Source organism: Cucurbita pepo, chromosome 4 (genome assembly GCF_057944985.1).
Source record: "Cucurbita pepo subsp. pepo isolate OVF chromosome 4, ASM5794498v1, whole genome shotgun sequence".
NCBI classification, from domain to species: domain Eukaryota; kingdom Viridiplantae; phylum Streptophyta; class Magnoliopsida; order Cucurbitales; family Cucurbitaceae; genus Cucurbita; species Cucurbita pepo.
This window is the reverse complement of record NC_141801.1, coordinates 10988393-11005526: the sequence shown is the minus strand read 5'-3', so window position 1 is coordinate 11005526 and position 17134 is coordinate 10988393. Positions and strand designations below refer to the sequence as shown.

The 17134-nt window shown below is 37.5% G+C and overlaps 4 protein-coding genes across 5 annotated transcripts; 1 reads left to right on the top strand and 3 right to left on the bottom strand.

Annotated features, from left to right (window-relative positions):
- Positions 1 to 2725: 2725 nt before the first annotated feature.
- On the bottom strand, positions 2726 to 3451 carry LOC147793007 (uncharacterized). Its single transcript, XM_087122894.1, has one exon. The coding sequence runs from the start codon at positions 3449 to 3451 to the stop codon at positions 2894 to 2896; it is 558 nt and encodes a 185-aa protein (XP_086979020.1). The 3' UTR covers positions 2726 to 2893.
- A 2634-nt stretch (positions 3452 to 6085) lies between these two features.
- Positions 6086 to 8260, bottom strand: LOC111793405 (transcription repressor OFP8-like). Its single transcript, XM_023675259.2, has one exon. It carries the CDS (start codon positions 7038 to 7040, stop codon positions 6252 to 6254), a length of 789 nt encoding a protein of 262 aa, XP_023531027.2. The 5' UTR covers positions 7041 to 8260; the 3' UTR covers positions 6086 to 6251.
- A 152-nt stretch (positions 8261 to 8412) lies between these two features.
- Positions 8413 to 11699, bottom strand: LOC111793404 (thermosome subunit gamma). Of its 2 annotated transcripts, XM_023675258.2 has the most exons (6): positions 11267 to 11699; positions 11140 to 11177; positions 10264 to 10534; positions 9606 to 9892; positions 8964 to 9410; positions 8413 to 8690 (listed from the first exon to the last, which is right to left on the bottom strand). In XM_023675258.2, the coding sequence occupies exons 1-5, from the start codon at positions 11612 to 11614 to the stop codon at positions 8969 to 8971; spliced, it is 1386 nt and encodes a 461-aa protein (XP_023531026.2). In that variant the 5' UTR covers positions 11615 to 11699; the 3' UTR covers positions 8413 to 8690; positions 8964 to 8968. The 2 variants fall into 2 exon arrangements, with proteins under 2 accessions (XP_023531026.2, XP_023531025.2); XM_023675257.2 differs by lacking the exon at positions 8413 to 8690 and having other exon boundaries at positions 8769 to 9410.
- A 1119-nt stretch (positions 11700 to 12818) lies between these two features.
- On the top strand, positions 12819 to 16781 carry LOC111792293 (putative chlorophyll(ide) b reductase NYC1, chloroplastic). The gene is made up of 9 exons (XM_023673666.2): positions 12819 to 13353; positions 14042 to 14120; positions 14204 to 14339; positions 14519 to 14593; positions 14684 to 14876; positions 15330 to 15398; positions 15657 to 15796; positions 15935 to 16057; positions 16184 to 16781. The coding sequence occupies exons 1-9, from the start codon at positions 12985 to 12987 to the stop codon at positions 16560 to 16562; spliced, it is 1563 nt and encodes a 520-aa protein (XP_023529434.2). The 5' UTR covers positions 12819 to 12984; the 3' UTR covers positions 16563 to 16781.
- Positions 16782 to 17134: the final 353 nt, after the last annotated feature.

Genomic DNA, 17134 nt, shown 5'->3' with positions numbered 1-17134 from the left:
GGAACAAAACATTTCTCAACCTCTCTTTAGCATACGCGTTTTAAAAGTGTGAGGCTGATGACCATACGTAACCGGCTAAAATGGACAATATTTGTTAGCGGTGGACTTTGGCTGTTCCAAATGGTATCCGAGCTAGGCACCAGGCGGTGTGCAAGCGAGGACGCTGGTCTCCAAAGGAGTGGATTGTGAGATTCCACGTCGGTTGCAGAGAAGAACAAAACATTTCTTATAAAGGTTTGAAAACCTCTCCTCTCCTTAGCTCCTTAGTTGACGAGTTTTAAAATTGTAAGACGGAACAGTTATATGTTAGGGGTGGGTCCCATGCTACTGGGATGAAAGCGACACGTAGGTAGGAATGTGTGATTGGATTTGAGAAGATTTGGTGGGCTTTATTCCGACCGAATGGAGATGATGAGAACACAAATAGAATCTTTATTGGCTTCATAATAATACATACTCTCTCTATACTCTCTCAGAGAGAGAGAGAGAGAGAGAATGAACATGAAGGGATGAAAGGGTTTGCAGAAATGGGTGGCGGCCTACTAATAATTGTATTTGGTCCATAAAACATCCCATATTACCACATTTCTAAGTTAAAAAGATGGAAGCAAGCAAGGCAGTTGGGAGAAAGGGACCATATTTCACGTGAGAAGATTACATGACATGACCATATTTCATCGTTGTTCCTGCCTCTCCTCTACACCTTTTAATTCCCAACTGGCCCTTTTCCTCTCTTTCTATATTTTATTTAAGTTTTGTGAGCCTTGTTATTGGTATTCTATATCTTTCACCAGTAGGCCATTCGCCATAAGTTAAGGGACGCTATGTTTAACCACTATGGTGTCATTACTTTCACGCCCACACACCATTCAATTCTATTCCCCCAAACCCAATAATATCATATTGTACGGATTGGCACCATAATTTGTATTCCTACGCACACATCCGAACACATGTGAAGTGGGGTTTACATCTTTGACCTTTTAATCTTGACGTTACAAACAAAACTAATGGAGCAATACGAGTGCTTTGTTTGCCTTACTTCACTTAGTACTATCTTGATTTGTATAGCATTTCATTGCTATTCTCACTACCTTCCTTTCCCTTTAAGCTGGCCTACCAATAACCATATTGTTACGTACTTCCTCTCAAAGTTTTAAGACACGTTTTAAAATCTTTGAGGGGAAGCTTGAAAGGGAAACTCCAAAAACGACAATATTTGCTAACAGTGACTAAGAGTATTAGAAAGGATTGTGAGATCTCACATCGATTGGAGAAAGGAATAAGTGTCAGCGATGATGCTGGGCCCCGAAGGGGGTGATTGTGAGATCCTAAGGAGAACGAAGCATCATATATAAGAGTGTGGAAACCTCTCCTTAGCAGATCGTTTTAAAAGTTTTGAGGGGAAGCCCAAAAAAAAAAAAAAAAAAATGTCGAAAGAGGACAATATCTACTAGTTGGGGTCTTAGACGATTACACTCCCATTTAAACTCTTCTTTTAATTCTCAATTTCTTCCATTGTTATTTAATTATCTAATTTTTCGATAATCCATTGAACTCTTTGTTTTGCTCCAAATTTAAAAAAATAAATGGACATGTACGTGAGTATAGTCATTTCACTATCAAACTTTTTCCACCCTACCTCATTTGGTTGGTAACTTGTACCTCAATCCCAATAACGTGTGATCCTGCTTTCATTGTGAATCAAGTGTCACTGAAATGTTGTAATAAAGAAGAGGTGGACATACCAGGTTGAATAATATCCAATAGTTATTAAAAGACAGTCAGATTAACGAGTGATTGTGCTTTCATTGTGGATCAAGTGTCACTGAAACGTTGTAATAAAGAAGAGGTGGACATACCAGGTTAAATAGTATCCAATAGTTATTAAAAGACATCCAGACTAAATACTTTTTCAATCATAATTCACTTTTTTTAACACTAAAAGTTTGGATTTCAAAGAAAGAAAGAAAGGGAAGGATGGAGGTGGGTTTATGTAGTATTGATATATGTGGGTGTTAATAGGCATAGCTTTATATGAAGAGGGTGAAAAGGGCAAGACATGCATGCAGGCGTGTGAGAAATAAGAAGACCACAAATCCTTCATATACACCACAGGCTGATGACACTCACTCTTCAAACTCGCACTAACTTGATTACCAAATAAAGGGCTGGGCCAAGAACATTGGAGCTGTGAATAGATCGCAAATTACACCAAAAGCCCAAGCCCAATAGTAATCCTTGATGCTCTTGAAATGATTCATCATAGATTTGGTCCATCCAGCTCTTCCTAAATTCCCCCAACGAATCCCTTTTTAAATGCTTTTCTTCCTACAAACACAAACACCCTTTTGGATCTCCTTTTTACTCTCATCGGATTCCACCATCCTTTTTTGGTCAAATTTTGATTATTATTTCCATAAAAAAAAAAAAAAAAAAAAAAAAAAAAAAAAAAAAGAAGAGGGATTGTTCATTATGATTCGGATAATCAAAATCCAAATACTTGATTACCAAACACTTTTTTAAAAAAAGAAAACTATTGTGTAAGACATTAGTGACTTAGAATCCAAGGCTTTATGCCCTTCATTTGGGTAGTTTCTTAGAAAAAGAAACGCAAATTAGCATCCATTTCAACATCCGGATTAGGCGCCGACAGCCACCTTGATTTCCACAAAACCCCAAAAAAGTAATCGTCTTTTCTACTCATTTGAAGCAAAAACGACAGTCAAACTCAAAAACGATTATTCCTTCATACACATTCAAATCAAACTACGTTACACACACAACTCTATCATTAAATTTATGAACTCAGATGAATTATAATAAACACTGAATCAAAATTCCAAATGATACCCATTAAAATATGGTCTACCAGAAATCCGAGGACCAAAATTCAAATTTTGTTCTGTTGAGAAGACGAGGAGTTAGAACAGAATTCAGCGAACATGTCCATGAAGAATGTGTCCACAATTTCGAGGTATGTTGGACAAGTGAGGCGAGAGTAGTAATGAAGGATCTCTTCAATATCCAAACTATGATGCACATTTCTCGCGTCTAATTTTTCCAACTCTTTGATTTTCTTGGCAACCAAACACACTCTCCTTTCATCGTACTCGTACAACCTAGTACTCCTCTTTGACCTCGATTCCCTGTTTTCTTGGGATTTCCTTTGATGGGTCGCTCCAATTTTGATGCTCTGTTCATTTTTTTCAACTCTGTCCATCTGGGTGTTGTCGATCGTCTTCGAGAAATGAACTGCATTGTTGCCATTACTCTTCGTAAAGCTTCCATTTTGGACCTCGTCTTTAGCCATTTCGGGGCCGGCGGTGAAGGGCGGCGGCGGCGGCGCCTTGGGTAGGCGATGGTAGGTGTTGGAGAAGAAAGATTTGAAGTTACATAAGGTTTTTTTGAAGAATTTTTTGGTGGTGGAAATGGAGGGTAGTAGGAACATTGAGGGGGGTTTTGTTTTGGTGAGTGAGCGATCGAGTTGAATTGTGCTATGTGGACAGAGGAAGAAGAAGAAGGAGGAGGAGAAGACAATAAATATAAGAGGGGGTTTGGAGTTGGTCATTATGATCCCTCGTTGAAGATTTCTTCATACAGTAAAGAAAGCCAGAGGAGCCCACCGCCATGGATCACTGTTTTCTTCTCTATTTTAATTTCATTAATACTCTAATTAATACTCTAATTCACTTGAAGTATAAACTTTCACGACCTTATTTTTTGTTTTTTCGAAAGATCTTGTATCAATAAAAATGTATTATTTACTTATAAATTCATACCTATGATTTTTCTTTAGTTAGTTAACGCGGGAGTCCATCGCCCAATAATTTTCAATATCTAACACTTAAATTATATCTAATAATATCATATTTTTACACAAATTTTGTTTTATTTTTTTTTGTTTTATTATTATTTTTTTTTTTTTTTTGTTTTGTTTTGGTGGAACGTTAGATATTGATTGTGTTGTGTTGTTTGGTGTTTTGTTCTCTAATTTCGAGAAATTGATAAAGGGAAGATTTGATCCAAAGGGAATGTTTGTGTTTCTCTAAAGCTGTCCCTGGTTGGTGCATTTAGCCTTTTTAGGAGGAACATAGGAGTGGGTAGTTGTCCCTTGAAAATCACTTCTTTTCTCTCTAAATTTCAAAATTAAACCTAAATTTTACTCTCTATTTAATTTAATTTTTAACAAAAATAAATGTAAGAATCACCATAAGCTCCTTAATTTCAATAAAATCAAGATTATAAGAATATTTATTTTAAAAAAAAACATGTTTTAAACGATGGAAATTTAAATTTAGAATAAAAATGGATAAATTTAAGGGTATTTCTTGTAATAAAAAAATGAATGGACATTGAAACATTATCCATATAATTAGTAAGTGTGTGTAATTATAAGGTTAAGTTGTAATGTGGTTTGTTATGATAATTTGATATGATGCATCCAAAATGGGAGATTATGAGTTGAAATTTAGAATTTGAATAATTATTCCTAATAAAGTAGGAAAGCTAAGTTATTACTTTTCAATGGCTTTGTTTGTGTATTCATTTGGCATTTGGGACAACAAAGCAATTCCGCTAATCACGCCATCAAAATTCAACATTTTCCCTACTCATTACTCTTAAAAGGTTGTTCTTTATTTTTATTAATTAATTAATCCAGCTTTGATTTAATTTTCAATTATAAGGTTGAGTTAAGATACGGTAAGAGTACCAACGATGATGCAACAAATCTCTTTTTCTACCCTTTTTAAAGAATGTTTTGTTCCAAAATAGAAGGAAATAAGTAGAATGTAAGCAGAAGAGTGATTAATGATCGGTTGACACATAGATATTGATGATGATTCATCAATAATGGGTTTGCTTAGCTTTGTTTTGTATGAACCAAAAAGGGCACCTCAGCCAGCCCTGGACCTGTGCTGTAAAAGCCCATCACACCAGACGTTGGAGTATTTAAAACATAATATACTGATCAAAACTATATACTAACTTAGAATTTCGTGGCAAATGACTCATTATATGTAAGATTCTCAACATCAGTACATCAATACTCACACCCAAGGACCGAGCCCAATGGTTCACAATTTTCTTAATACCTAAGAGATCAGCCTTGTCTTAACGTAATATATTTAAAGGTGCAATTAATCAATTCTTTATTAAACCAACTATGGCGTATGTGTGCATCAATCTTGATAATCCATGCGTCATTATGAGTTAGTTGACAACTCCCTAGTGGAGCCAGGTTTATACAAATATAATACCTCACGAAAACAATACATAAAGAGGAATGACCTAAGTCTAAACTAACTATAATACCTATGTGTGCCAATCATGAGAGACAAGGTGACATTAAAGGTTAGTTAATAGCCTCCTAGTGAGACTAAGTCCATCCCAACACAATGCCTCGTGTAAAGATTCATAACTTAGCATCTCCACACTTGGACATAAGACGTAACCCTATACATGACTTATACATAATAACTTGTACATACATAGAAAACATTTAACACTAGAGACCACATGAGTTAGTGACGAGCATGCTAACATAAAGGTACTCGTAATGTTTGTAACAACCATATTGAAATTTGTCCACCTGGGTTACTTAATAACCTGCTGTTTGTGGGTCGTGAGGGAGTTTAGTCAAGTCAGGCCTCTTTACAATCCTTAGACGTAAATTAACAAAACATTTAACTTAAAAGTTTCTAAATAGAATTAGGATTTAATTGACAAATAATTCAAAATCAAATAGCTTTATCAAATAAACAGGAGACAGTAGACATCAAATCAAACTTTTATCTACTTATATATTAAACAAATCAAATCAACAATGTTCTGAATCTGTTCTTATCCATTAGCCTAAACTATGTAGGCTTCAGAACTCACATCTAATTTCAAGTCAAACACACGGATTATCACTATTATTATAAAATAGTTTGATGTGAAATTAGGTTTGTCTTTAGCGTTGTTCTTTAGTATTCTGAAACCAAAGCTCCCCCACGGATCTCTATTGAAATGGTTTATTATTATTAGCATTGCATGAAACATAATGAATGGTTGTTGTGAAGAACAAAACAAGATTGGACACTGTTTTCAATATGCTGATGTTCTTTCTTCATTCTTGAATTTCATGTGAGGAGAAAACAAGAAATGGAAATTATACACAAGGGGAAGAAAGGGGTTGATTAAATAAGCAATAGAAGTTCTTATAAGAACAAAAGGAGAACGAAGGGATTAGAGTTTTCATGTTCATATCAGGATCCCCAGTCGGAAAACAGAGCCTCCCAAATCTCTGTGAAAACCTCAAGAATGACATTATGGTGATGGTGGGAGTTCAAGGAGAGAAAACACTGCAACAGCTGCTCAAGATCCTTACCAGAAAAAATCTGTTTCTCAACAATCATTTCCAACATCGAGCATCTAAAATCGTTATACGGGTCGCTCGATTTCTTCACCACTGCAAAGCTATCTTTCACTTTCTCCGTCAATGGTAACACCCCCATTTCAGAGCTTCGGCTACGACCTCCTCTTCTCCGCCGAGACTTATACCGTCGGTGGGAGGTTGAGGAATCAGAAGAGCGCGATCTCGAAGAAAAAATGGTGTCCGTTTCGTCGTCTTCGTCCTCGTCGTCGCAACTGTACCACCACGTACTGCCGAAGTTGGACTCCAGAGACAACGAACTGAACTGGCAAAACGGACTCTCCTTCTTCCTCTGTTTCCTCTGTTTCCTCTGCTTCTTCTTTTTCTTCTTATTCGTCGTCGAAATTTTCTCATGGGTCACATTCTCCGGGAAGGGCGAAATCGGAGACGCCAGAGGGAAGGTCCGGCCGCCAGGAACTGCAGATTGGAAAGGAGCAAAAGAGAACCGGCGGGAAATTTTGCGTTGAGGGAGAAGCAAATGGCGAGAGGAAGCAACGGTTTGGGCAGGTTCCGACGGAACGAAGACGGGTTTGTGGATGATATCGGAGAGATAACGGGAACGGCAAGAGACGAAAGAGGATTGGAACATGCGAGAGAGACGGAGCTTGAAGCGGGTCTCCATTGGAGAGAGAAGAAGAAGAAAGAGGAAAATTGCAGAGTGTGAAGAAGAAGTGAGAAATGCATGAGAAACCAAAAGTGGGCATGCTTATTATTTAAGCCCAACTCCACCTGTGACTCAATTTTAAAACTTTCTCAAAATTTCGAGATACAAAAGGATTTAATATAAAAATATGAAACTATGTCTGTCTTTTCAAAGTTGAATTGAATCTTAGTCTAAAGCTAAAAATGTGTGCTCTAAAGTTTATGTTAAATGTAGTGCAAAGGGTAATGAGAAGGATTAAAATAATTTTCAAATTAAAAATAGTGCCATTTTGAGGTACCCAAAAAAGAAAACTTTTAGAAGGATAAAAACAGGAAGATTGAGACAAGGAACACCAACACAACAAACATGGAAACCTCAGATTTGTTTCAAGTTTTCAGAATGGAAAGTGTAAAAACACACAGTTTTTGAACTCATTTTCTCATTTCTTACAACTTTTGTCCCGTATCATTGTCTCCTTGTTTTGTTGAAATCAAGACTAGAGACTTTTCGCTTAATTTTGGTTGACCCCAAAAACAAGACATCGAAAACCATGCATGTTTTAATCATTTTCTAAAGGTTCCAAGAAAATGCATACAAAATAACTCAACATTTATAGATCATAAGCTTGCATACCAAACACATACAATACAAAATTCAGGTCATTTGGGATGAATTTTGAATGTAATGATGGGAGACTGTTGATGCAAGTTTATGGCATAATAACGGAGAAAATCCACAAAACATCTCAAGTTTTAAGCTCAGCAAGTACAGTAAGAGAGTGTGAGAAAGATTGTAATGAAGAAAGGTTTATGGCATAATAATGGAGAAGCTGAAAATGATGGAAGAGGTCGTAAGGCAATTGGAAGGTCCAATGCACATTGGGAATGGTAAAGGAAAGGGTTTAGAGAGAGAAGTATCTAAAAATGAAAGAAGGTTCCAAGGAGATAAAACACACGAACCACTGCATAGTTTAGCCTATTTTTGTTTCAAGTTTTGGATCATTGGTAGTATTGACTATTGAGTTGATCAATCATGCGCCCAATATTTCAAATTCCATTTTGGATTTGAATTTCCCCCATCTCCCTCGCTACTTTCTCAAAATATATATATAGATAGACATGTCTCTTTCTTTTATGTCTCATTTGGTATATTCAAATGATTAGAGAGGGGCGGGCACGGGAATATGAAGTGTGCAAGTAGAAAACAAGGGAATGGAACAAGATTTGTGTAGTGAATTACGAGGTTGCCCCTGAAACAACGGTTGACTGGGGGATAGGGAGTGGGTAAAATGGGAAATTGGGATGGAAACCGAGACAAGTAGAAGTAGAAGAGGTTATATTATCACATGAAGTTTATGGAAAAGCAGAGGGTTGACTAGTAATACTTAATGACTAATCATTTTTTGTTTTGTTTTTTTATTATTTTAACACTGCCAGCCACCCGTGAGTATATCATGGACTTGGCTTCTCACCTACTATTATGCAGGTGGGCTTCATTTTCACTTCTAATTGTGTCCTTATCCTAGGAGAGAAAGAAGTAAAAGAAAAGCGTACCCTTATTCCTGATACCACCAAGAACATCCCTCCAAATGTAATCTCTTCTGAGATCTCATCCACATCAATCTGTTCACTGAAACAGAGATGAAAAATTTAGGTGAAAAGAAAGAACAAGTTAGTGTAGCCCAATAAAATGGAGCAAATCAAGGTGTACTAGTCAATCCCTTCCATTGCATTTTCAGCAGTAAAATCCAATATGGATTATGTATTATATAGAACATGCAAGGAAACCATTTCAACGTTCTTCACTGTTCTACTTTCTGAGTGCCACGTGAAACAACGGCCACAGTTGAATTATATGTACAACGGCAAGGATACAACTTCTAATTTGATGAAAATCCATTACCGTTTTCACATCAGCTGTACATTATCAATATACTGATAGACGTCTAAAGCGACTTCAGAGATCCAATTTGCTGCTGTGCCGAAGAAGAGTTCCCAAAACCAGAGATCCACTGCTAGGACTGAGGAGAAGATTAGCAGTGCCAATGTCTGGTAACGGTTCAATGGCCAACCCGAGACATCAGCCAGAGACTTGAGAAATGGGAGAGAACTGCTGGATACTTTTCGCTTTGCAATAGACCATGCTGTTATCCACTTTACACGACTAGGAATGAGGTCGAAATCCTCTCGCAATCGCCTCCCCAAGTCGGGCATGTGACCGCCACCGTATAGTATGGCAATTTTGTTGTGGCCCTTGTCCATGGCATCTCTAAGTGCTTCTGTTGCTGCTTTGTTCCTCTCGCCGATTATAACAGAACTCTCCTCCACCTCGGCAGTTACTTGTGTAAACCTTCACAAACAATGGATTATATCAGATCCAAAAACAGCCGAACTAAGACTCGCCCAAACAAGCAATAACTAATTTAGATTCAAAATAACCTCCAGATTCCACATTCAGAAATAGAAATGAAGTTTTGGAATGAATAATTACTGATACCAAACTAATAAGGGAACAGACGTTGTATAGAACTCCAAACATACTTACTCAGATGTTAGACGCTTAGCTAGAAAAACCTTCATTGCAGCACCCAAGTCGAGACTTGACAATGCTTCAAATTCAGGAAATTCTGATGCTCGACTTCCTCCATCTGCACAAACGCTTCCAATGATAAGCATTCCAACAAGTGGCATAGGAAGCACACGAGACGCCCGAAGAAGCTTTGATTTCCAAGGTTCAAGATCTTTGGATCCTGCAGTAGGCTGAACCAAAGCTTTGGTGGATCGTATAGTCATGTCTCTAGCAAATGTAAAGAAGCTTTCACCTTTTTCAGTCTGCAACATGACAACATCAAATTCAGTGTCAAAATATCATTATATAAGACCAAGCTTTAGGTGTCAAAAACAACTGCGAATGATGTTAATTTCTAAAAGATGAGGAATTAGGCCACCTTAGAGTTGAAAAAGGAACACGCTCTAAAGTTGAATGGTCATAGATCACTCTAGAAGGCATAAGTTTAAAGAAACAATTTCAACAGAAAAGAAACTAATGGGTTCATTAAGTGGCCAACAATAAATTCAATTCTTATCAGATGCTATGATTCAACAATCTCTGCACATTGTAGCATACATTGCAGCCTTGAGGATGGTTATGTCTAGACATGTTTTGCTCCATCTATGGTGTAAGAAGGTAGAGAGGGAATAACCTGAAGTATGGTGAAGGTTTCATAGTCTAGATCTGCATGGTACCAATTCGAAGCCTGGTAATCAAGACAATCTAATTGAAAGTCAAGTGTAAGAACACGAGCCATCTGCCGTTGAATACAGCCCAGAAGATTAAATCCTCGTGATCGTGAACTTTGTAGCTTTTTCATGGCAGTTGGATTTCTTCTGTTTTCTAAGCTCTCCCTACTAGCCACCATCTCATACAGTATACAATCGTAAGACTCGAGTTCTTTCTGGAGGGCCTCAAAATAGCTATGCAAAATGGATGGCAACATATTTAGTCAATCAAAAAGCCTGGTTGAAGTGAGGCAACTAATAAGCAAAATTAGAGTTAGCAATACTTTAAAAGGTAGTGATTCTCGAAACCTTTATCACGAAATAAAAGTATTGCTTTGATAGGGGAAAGTACCTTCTAGAAAAGAACAAAAATTAGGACAAAATCACCATTAAAATGCTAGAAAATCTTCTCATTGATTCAAAAGGAGAAAGTAACTGCTATTTTCCCATGCTAATTTATCTTATCCCTTTATTTTTCATTGCACATATATAACATTTTCTACTAAATTGCAGTTCTTTTCCTTTTTTCCTAACGTAAAAGTTTCTTAGTTTGTTTTTGATCCATTGTTGCGACCTAAACATATGCTAGGTCACAATTTCCTCTCGGTATCAAAATAACTCGCGTTCATGGCAACACTAATGACTAATGAGTAAGGCACTACTCTTCAAAGTAAAATCAAATTGCATAATCATATCTCCTACTCACAAAGTTACAGAACAATTTACAGGTAGACAAAGAAGAAGAATACAAAAGATGATCAAATTGACAAAACGAGAGAATACAGCGAGTACACACATACTCTTTGTCTGCAATATGAATTGTTGACACCAAATCAACCTGAAAAAGAGTAGAAGCCACAAATTAAAAGAAACCCCATGTAAGAAATACAAATACCTAAACGAAACAATTAGAATTCGAGCCTAAACCTGAAGAAATGGCTGCAGAATAGACCATGGAAACTTCTTTCTGTAAGTAACAACAGCAGTCTGAAGCTCAGTACTGCTTCCATCCCGTTTGAACCTCATGAAATCCGCAATTGAATTATTCTGCAAAAACAGCTCGGCCGTGCCATCGTCGCGTAATTGATTGGAAGGTGAAGAAGAACCAAGAATTTGGCACCGAAATAACCTAAAACGTTTTGGGAATCTAAAGCTTCGCTTGGAAGATTGGGAGAAGGACCCAAAATTGGTGGAGATGGAAGAAGATGGCGAATCAGTTTTGGAAATGGAAGGAAATGAGGTGGGCGAGAGAAGTAAGAGTGAGGTAGAGACCATATCCTCTCTCGACAGAGCAACCAAAGCGCGCGAGAGAAAAGAGAGAGTGGCAATGCAGAGCCCCAAATCTGATAATATCAACCATTCGACAAATGAAATCAAACCCTTTTTTTTTTTTTTTTTTTTTTTAAATAAAAATAAAAACTTAAAATATATTTTTGGTGATTTTAATTTTAAAAAATTAACACTTTAAATTTTTTATTTTAATTTTCATGTTATTCAATTCACAAATCACATTTTTTTATATTCTAATTTAAACTATAGAAAAATTAAATTTAAATCTAGTTAATGTATTTTACCACGAAAATAATAAAATAATATTATATTTAAAAAATATAATGTCATTTGTTTAAAAGATACATTTATTCTTTCGAAAGTTATAATATTGTCATGAATTTTACGTAGACAAAATTACTATTAGAGTAGTGTTTTCTTTTTTAATAAAAGTTAGAAGAAATATTGGTAAAATAGTAACATGGAACGTGACGATGCAATAAAACAACGTGGCGATGACTCTCGTCTAATCTAAAGGAATGACATTTTAACACAATTTTTTTTTTTAAATTCATGTACTTTTAGCATAATAACAACAATACTAATTTTTACACGTTTCTTTTTCTGCAATAATTGATGTTTGATTTTTTTTTTTTTTGATTTGGGACAAAATCTTTAGGACTTTTGAGAAGCACGGGACCCTCACAAACTAAGCCAACTTCTAGCTTGCACGCAAGGGGTGAACACAAGATTTCAAAGATTTGCTCGTCTGCCTAATGTAATATTACGAGATTTTATCCATACTATTTGCATTTACAGTCGGTTAGTCTTATAAACATTAATTTAAAAATTGTATTTAATATATCTATAAACTTTTAATTTTATATTTAATTGAATAATAAATTTTATATAATATCGTTTAAATTTTGGAAGTTTAAGAATTCTAATTCTAATTTAATTTATTTAAACATTGTAACTCGTATGTGTTACGTCTCTTGATTTGGGATGTGATATTATATTTTATTACAAAAAATCATCGGCCACTACTTAGAGACAAGATCCAGAAGCATGATACGTAGAAGGCTCCATCACCCTTCCTCAGCGACTAATCTCCATCTAGCTGGAATTGCCGACCATGGGAAGGGACCCACCACGCCACGTGTCATATTTGTCGTACAAGGATTAGGTTGCTTATCGTGTGGTCATCACAGTCCTTTCTTCTCCGATCACCTAGAACGTTACCGCCCGTTTCTTATTTTGTTTCTTCTATATAAGTTTTCCAAAAAAATCTCGAACAACGTTACCCTTTTCCCAGAAAAATCGGAGCCATCCTGTTTCATGAATTTGCACTTTTTCTTCAGCTCCATCTTCCATTAATGACTACACTCACGAAGCTTTACGTGTGCCCACAAAGCTTCGATGGCCCAAGTACTAGAGATGGGCACTTGATCGGAGCTCTTGGACGGGGAGTCCACCGGTTTGGCGTTGGAGTGTCGACGAGCCGTAGTGGATTAAGGTTGAGGAAGTGTAGATCCTTCAGAGGCGAGGATGGTGGGGATTATGAGAAGGAGGATCGTAAAGGGAGGAGTCGTGGAGATTCGAGGTTAAAAAAGGTGTCAACGAAGAAGGAAATTCAGTTTTGGAAATTTTTGAGGTCTGGTGTTTTGGGTAAGGTTAATTTGCTTTTGGGGTCGGATTTTGAACGGGGGAAGCTTATGGCTAATATGGAGGCTTTGTTTTCTTCGGTGAGTATTGCTGTATGCTGCTCAACTTTTTCTGAATTTGATGTATTTCATGAGTCATATTGAGTTGTTTAGAACGAATTTGAGGTCCTTTTTTTTGCTAATCCCCTGGTGTTTGTTTCTTTATCATCAGCTGGCTTGTTTGGCAAATGTGCCTGTAGTTGTAGCTTTTATAACATTTGATGTTTCATCATCAACTGGAAATTTTCACTTACATGTATACTCATGGGCCCCTGTGAGACACCACATCGGTGGTAGGAGTGGATTGTGAGATCCCACGTTGGTTGGAGGGGGTGGATTGTGAGATGAGATCCCACATCGGTTGGCGGGGTGAATTGTGAGATCCCACGTTGGTTGGAGGGGTGGATTGTGAGATCCCACATCGGTTTGAGGGGTGGATTGTGAGATCCCACATTAATTGAAGAGAGGATGATGCTGGGCTCTGAAGGGGTGGATTGTAAGATCTCATATCGGTTGGAGAGGGGAACAAATCATTTTTTTTACAAGAGTGTGAAAACTTCTCCCTAGTAGACTCGTTTTAAAAACCTTGAGGAAAAGCTCGAAATGGAAAGTCCAAAGAAAATAATATTTGCTGTACACCCTAGGAGGACAAGAAGGACCAGAGTGGTTTGATCTTAATTTGGAGACTGTAGCAGCATCGCTAACTGTAGCTCCTTTATTTTCTTAACAGGCTGCAGTCCAAATTGGAAGATATATCGTTACAATGATGAGCACTGGTGTTGTACTTGCTGTTGGGTTTCAATTATCAGGTAACCCACATTTGTTTAATTGTAAAACGTCTCATAAAAATCATCAATGTTAATATGAATTCTGTTTCTTGAAAATTTTGAAGGTGGTGACAGTCATATGAACACACTGATTTGGTATAGTTGGCTCGGGGGGGTTATTATTGGAACCATGATTGGTGCTAACATGGTATTAGAGGAGCACTGCAGAGCTGGTCCACGCAACGTTGTTATAACTGGAAGGTAAGTAAACACTCCTGGCAAAGAATGTAGTTCATTATTGGCTCAGAAATGATTCTGCTGGTCTTTGTTTTAATGCAGTAGATGGTGGTAGGATCAATTACTTCGCCTAGTTTTCATTGTTTACTTGTATGATCTTCTTCTATTTGTACATGACGGCACATGGATGGTTCACTATGCAGCACAAGAGGATTGGGGAAAGCACTAGCCAGAGAGTTTCTTCTCTCAGGAGACCACGTAGTTGTGGCTTCTCGCAGGTGGTCTTCAGAACTTCTGTTACTTGTATCTCAATGTTTTTACAACTTACTCACATCCCATTTCCTTGCACGATGATTTTTGTAAGACAGCCCTGAGTCTGTTCAAGAGACTATTAGAGAGCTGGAGGAGAACTTAAAAGGTCTAATGGTCAGAAGTGGTTCTTCCAATACAAGCCTGACACATGCTAAAGTTGTTGGCACAACATGCAATGTTTGCGACCCTGAAGATGTTCATAATTTGGCGAAGTTTGCTTTAAATGAACTTGGTTCCATTGACATTTGGGTGAGTCATGAACTTAAAAGATTGGATTTTTCAGATACTATGTTGCTTTAAATGAACTTGGTTTCTGGATTCGTCAGATACTATGCTAATTTTCTTGAAATTTCTTACAATGATGTTTAGATTTTATGTGAGATCCCTCATCCGTTTGGAGGGTGGAACGAAGCACTACTTATAAGGGTGTGGAAACCTCTCCCTAATAGACGTGTTTTAAAACTGTGTGGCTGACGGCGATATATAACGGGCCAAAGCAGATAATATCTGCTAGCGGTGGTGGGCTTAGGTTATTAGATCTTACATTCTTAAAGTAGCTGCCTTCATGGCTCAATGCCTTTCAGGGATAAAATTGATCTGACTATCAGAAAACAAGAGATCCCTTTTCAAAAACATCAAATTTTAAATGCTCAAGGATAAAAATAGATGTTGAATTTTTTTAGTGTGACAAATTATGGACAGATAAACAACGCGGGCACGAACAAAGGCTTTAGACCCTTGCTGCAGTTCACAGATGAAGATATTACTCAGGTAAAGTTATATTGGTAATTCTGGATTTTCATTCCTCTACTTCTCTCGAGTCTTGATGAATCTGAACACAATCTTCTCCAATAGATATGAGCTCTATACTGAAACTAGGCTCTCGCCTTGTGTATGAATGGAAGGGTTTACATTCACACTCAACTGAAGTCCTGTCCTTTTTGATTTATAGATGGTTTATGATGCCTATGAAAATTTGATGTCTTGACTTATAGGTTGATTTAAGTTCACACACTGGTTATTTTGTAGATCCTCTCAACAAACCTCGTCGGTTCCCTTCTTTGTACTCGAGAAGCCATGCGTGTAATGAGAAATCAGGCTAAAGGAGGACACATTTTTAACATGGATGGTGCCGGCTCTGGAGGTTCAAGTACTCCTTTGACGGCTGTGTAAGTTCATTGCATACTCACAAATGTAAATGTGGTTTTGTATGTTTTGAACTCGTCAAACCAGTCGTGTTCTTGTGTCTATGAAATCATTGGTCGTTTTTGGTGTTTACGCCATTTAGTTTACTGAACGTCGTGTAGGTATGGATCGACAAAATGTGGTCTTAGACAGCTTCAATCATCTCTTTTGAAAGAATGCAAGCGGTCCAATGTAGGAGTACATACTGCATCACCTGGCATGGTTTTGACAGATCTCCTTCTTAGGTGAATCAAGTTTCTTCTTATATGCATAGATAAATTACATCAACGTTTTCAATCTTGCCCTCTTCCAATAAATTTCTGAGCTTGTGTAATACTTGGTTCATATACATTTTTCTGCCTTGCATACAGTGGTTCAACTGTGAGAAACAAACAGATGTTCAATATCATTTGCGAGCTTCCTGAAACGGTGGCTAGAACATTAGTTCCTCGAATGCGGGTTGTAAAAGGAACAGGGAAAGCCATCAACTACTTGACTCCTCCAAGAATCTTATTAGCTCTGGTCACGGCTTGGCTGCGACGAGGTCGGTGGTTTGACGATAAGGGGAAGGCTCTTTATGCAGCGGAGGCAGACAGAATCCGAAACTGGGCCGAAAATCGCACCCGTTTCTCCTTCACTGATGCAATGGAGATGTACACAGAGAACACCTGGGTGTCTGTGTTCTCCCTTTCGGTGGTTTGTGCCTTCATAATTCTCTCTACCACAAGCACCACTCTTCCCGGAACTTGATTATCTCCCCAATTACATTATACTAAGAAAAACCAACCTCACATCCAATAGCAAATGTATTGACTGCCTAACCGCAAAGCTCTGAAGATGGCCTCACGAAGCCTATTTATTTGTGTAGTTGAATGGACTGATCTGTATTGAAATATAGCGTGTAAAAAGTTTACAAGAATTTGAGTAAAGTTTGTGGCTTTTCTAACAGCCCTCAGCTTTCATTTTTCACTCTGTGTGCGCTGCTGGACTGTGTCAAGTCAAATGTTTTGCTCTGTTTTGCTCTGTTTTGCTCTGTTTTTCTCTGTTCTGTTCTGTTTTGCCATCCACATCCCGCAGTTGCTTAGGTTTCGAAATTGAAATGGACGAAAAATTTGAATTGTCATTGTCAGGAATAAGATGATGAGAGGGATGAACCGCCCACGTGGAACGAAATCAATGGACGAAAATGAGATGATTCCGTTTTTTTTATACCATATTTCTGAACAAATTCTCAATAATATCTATTTTTACCAAATCTGACCTGGCGTTGGCCACCTGCCAGCCTCCAAGCCATCCCTTTGGACCCAAGCCCATCTCTTCAG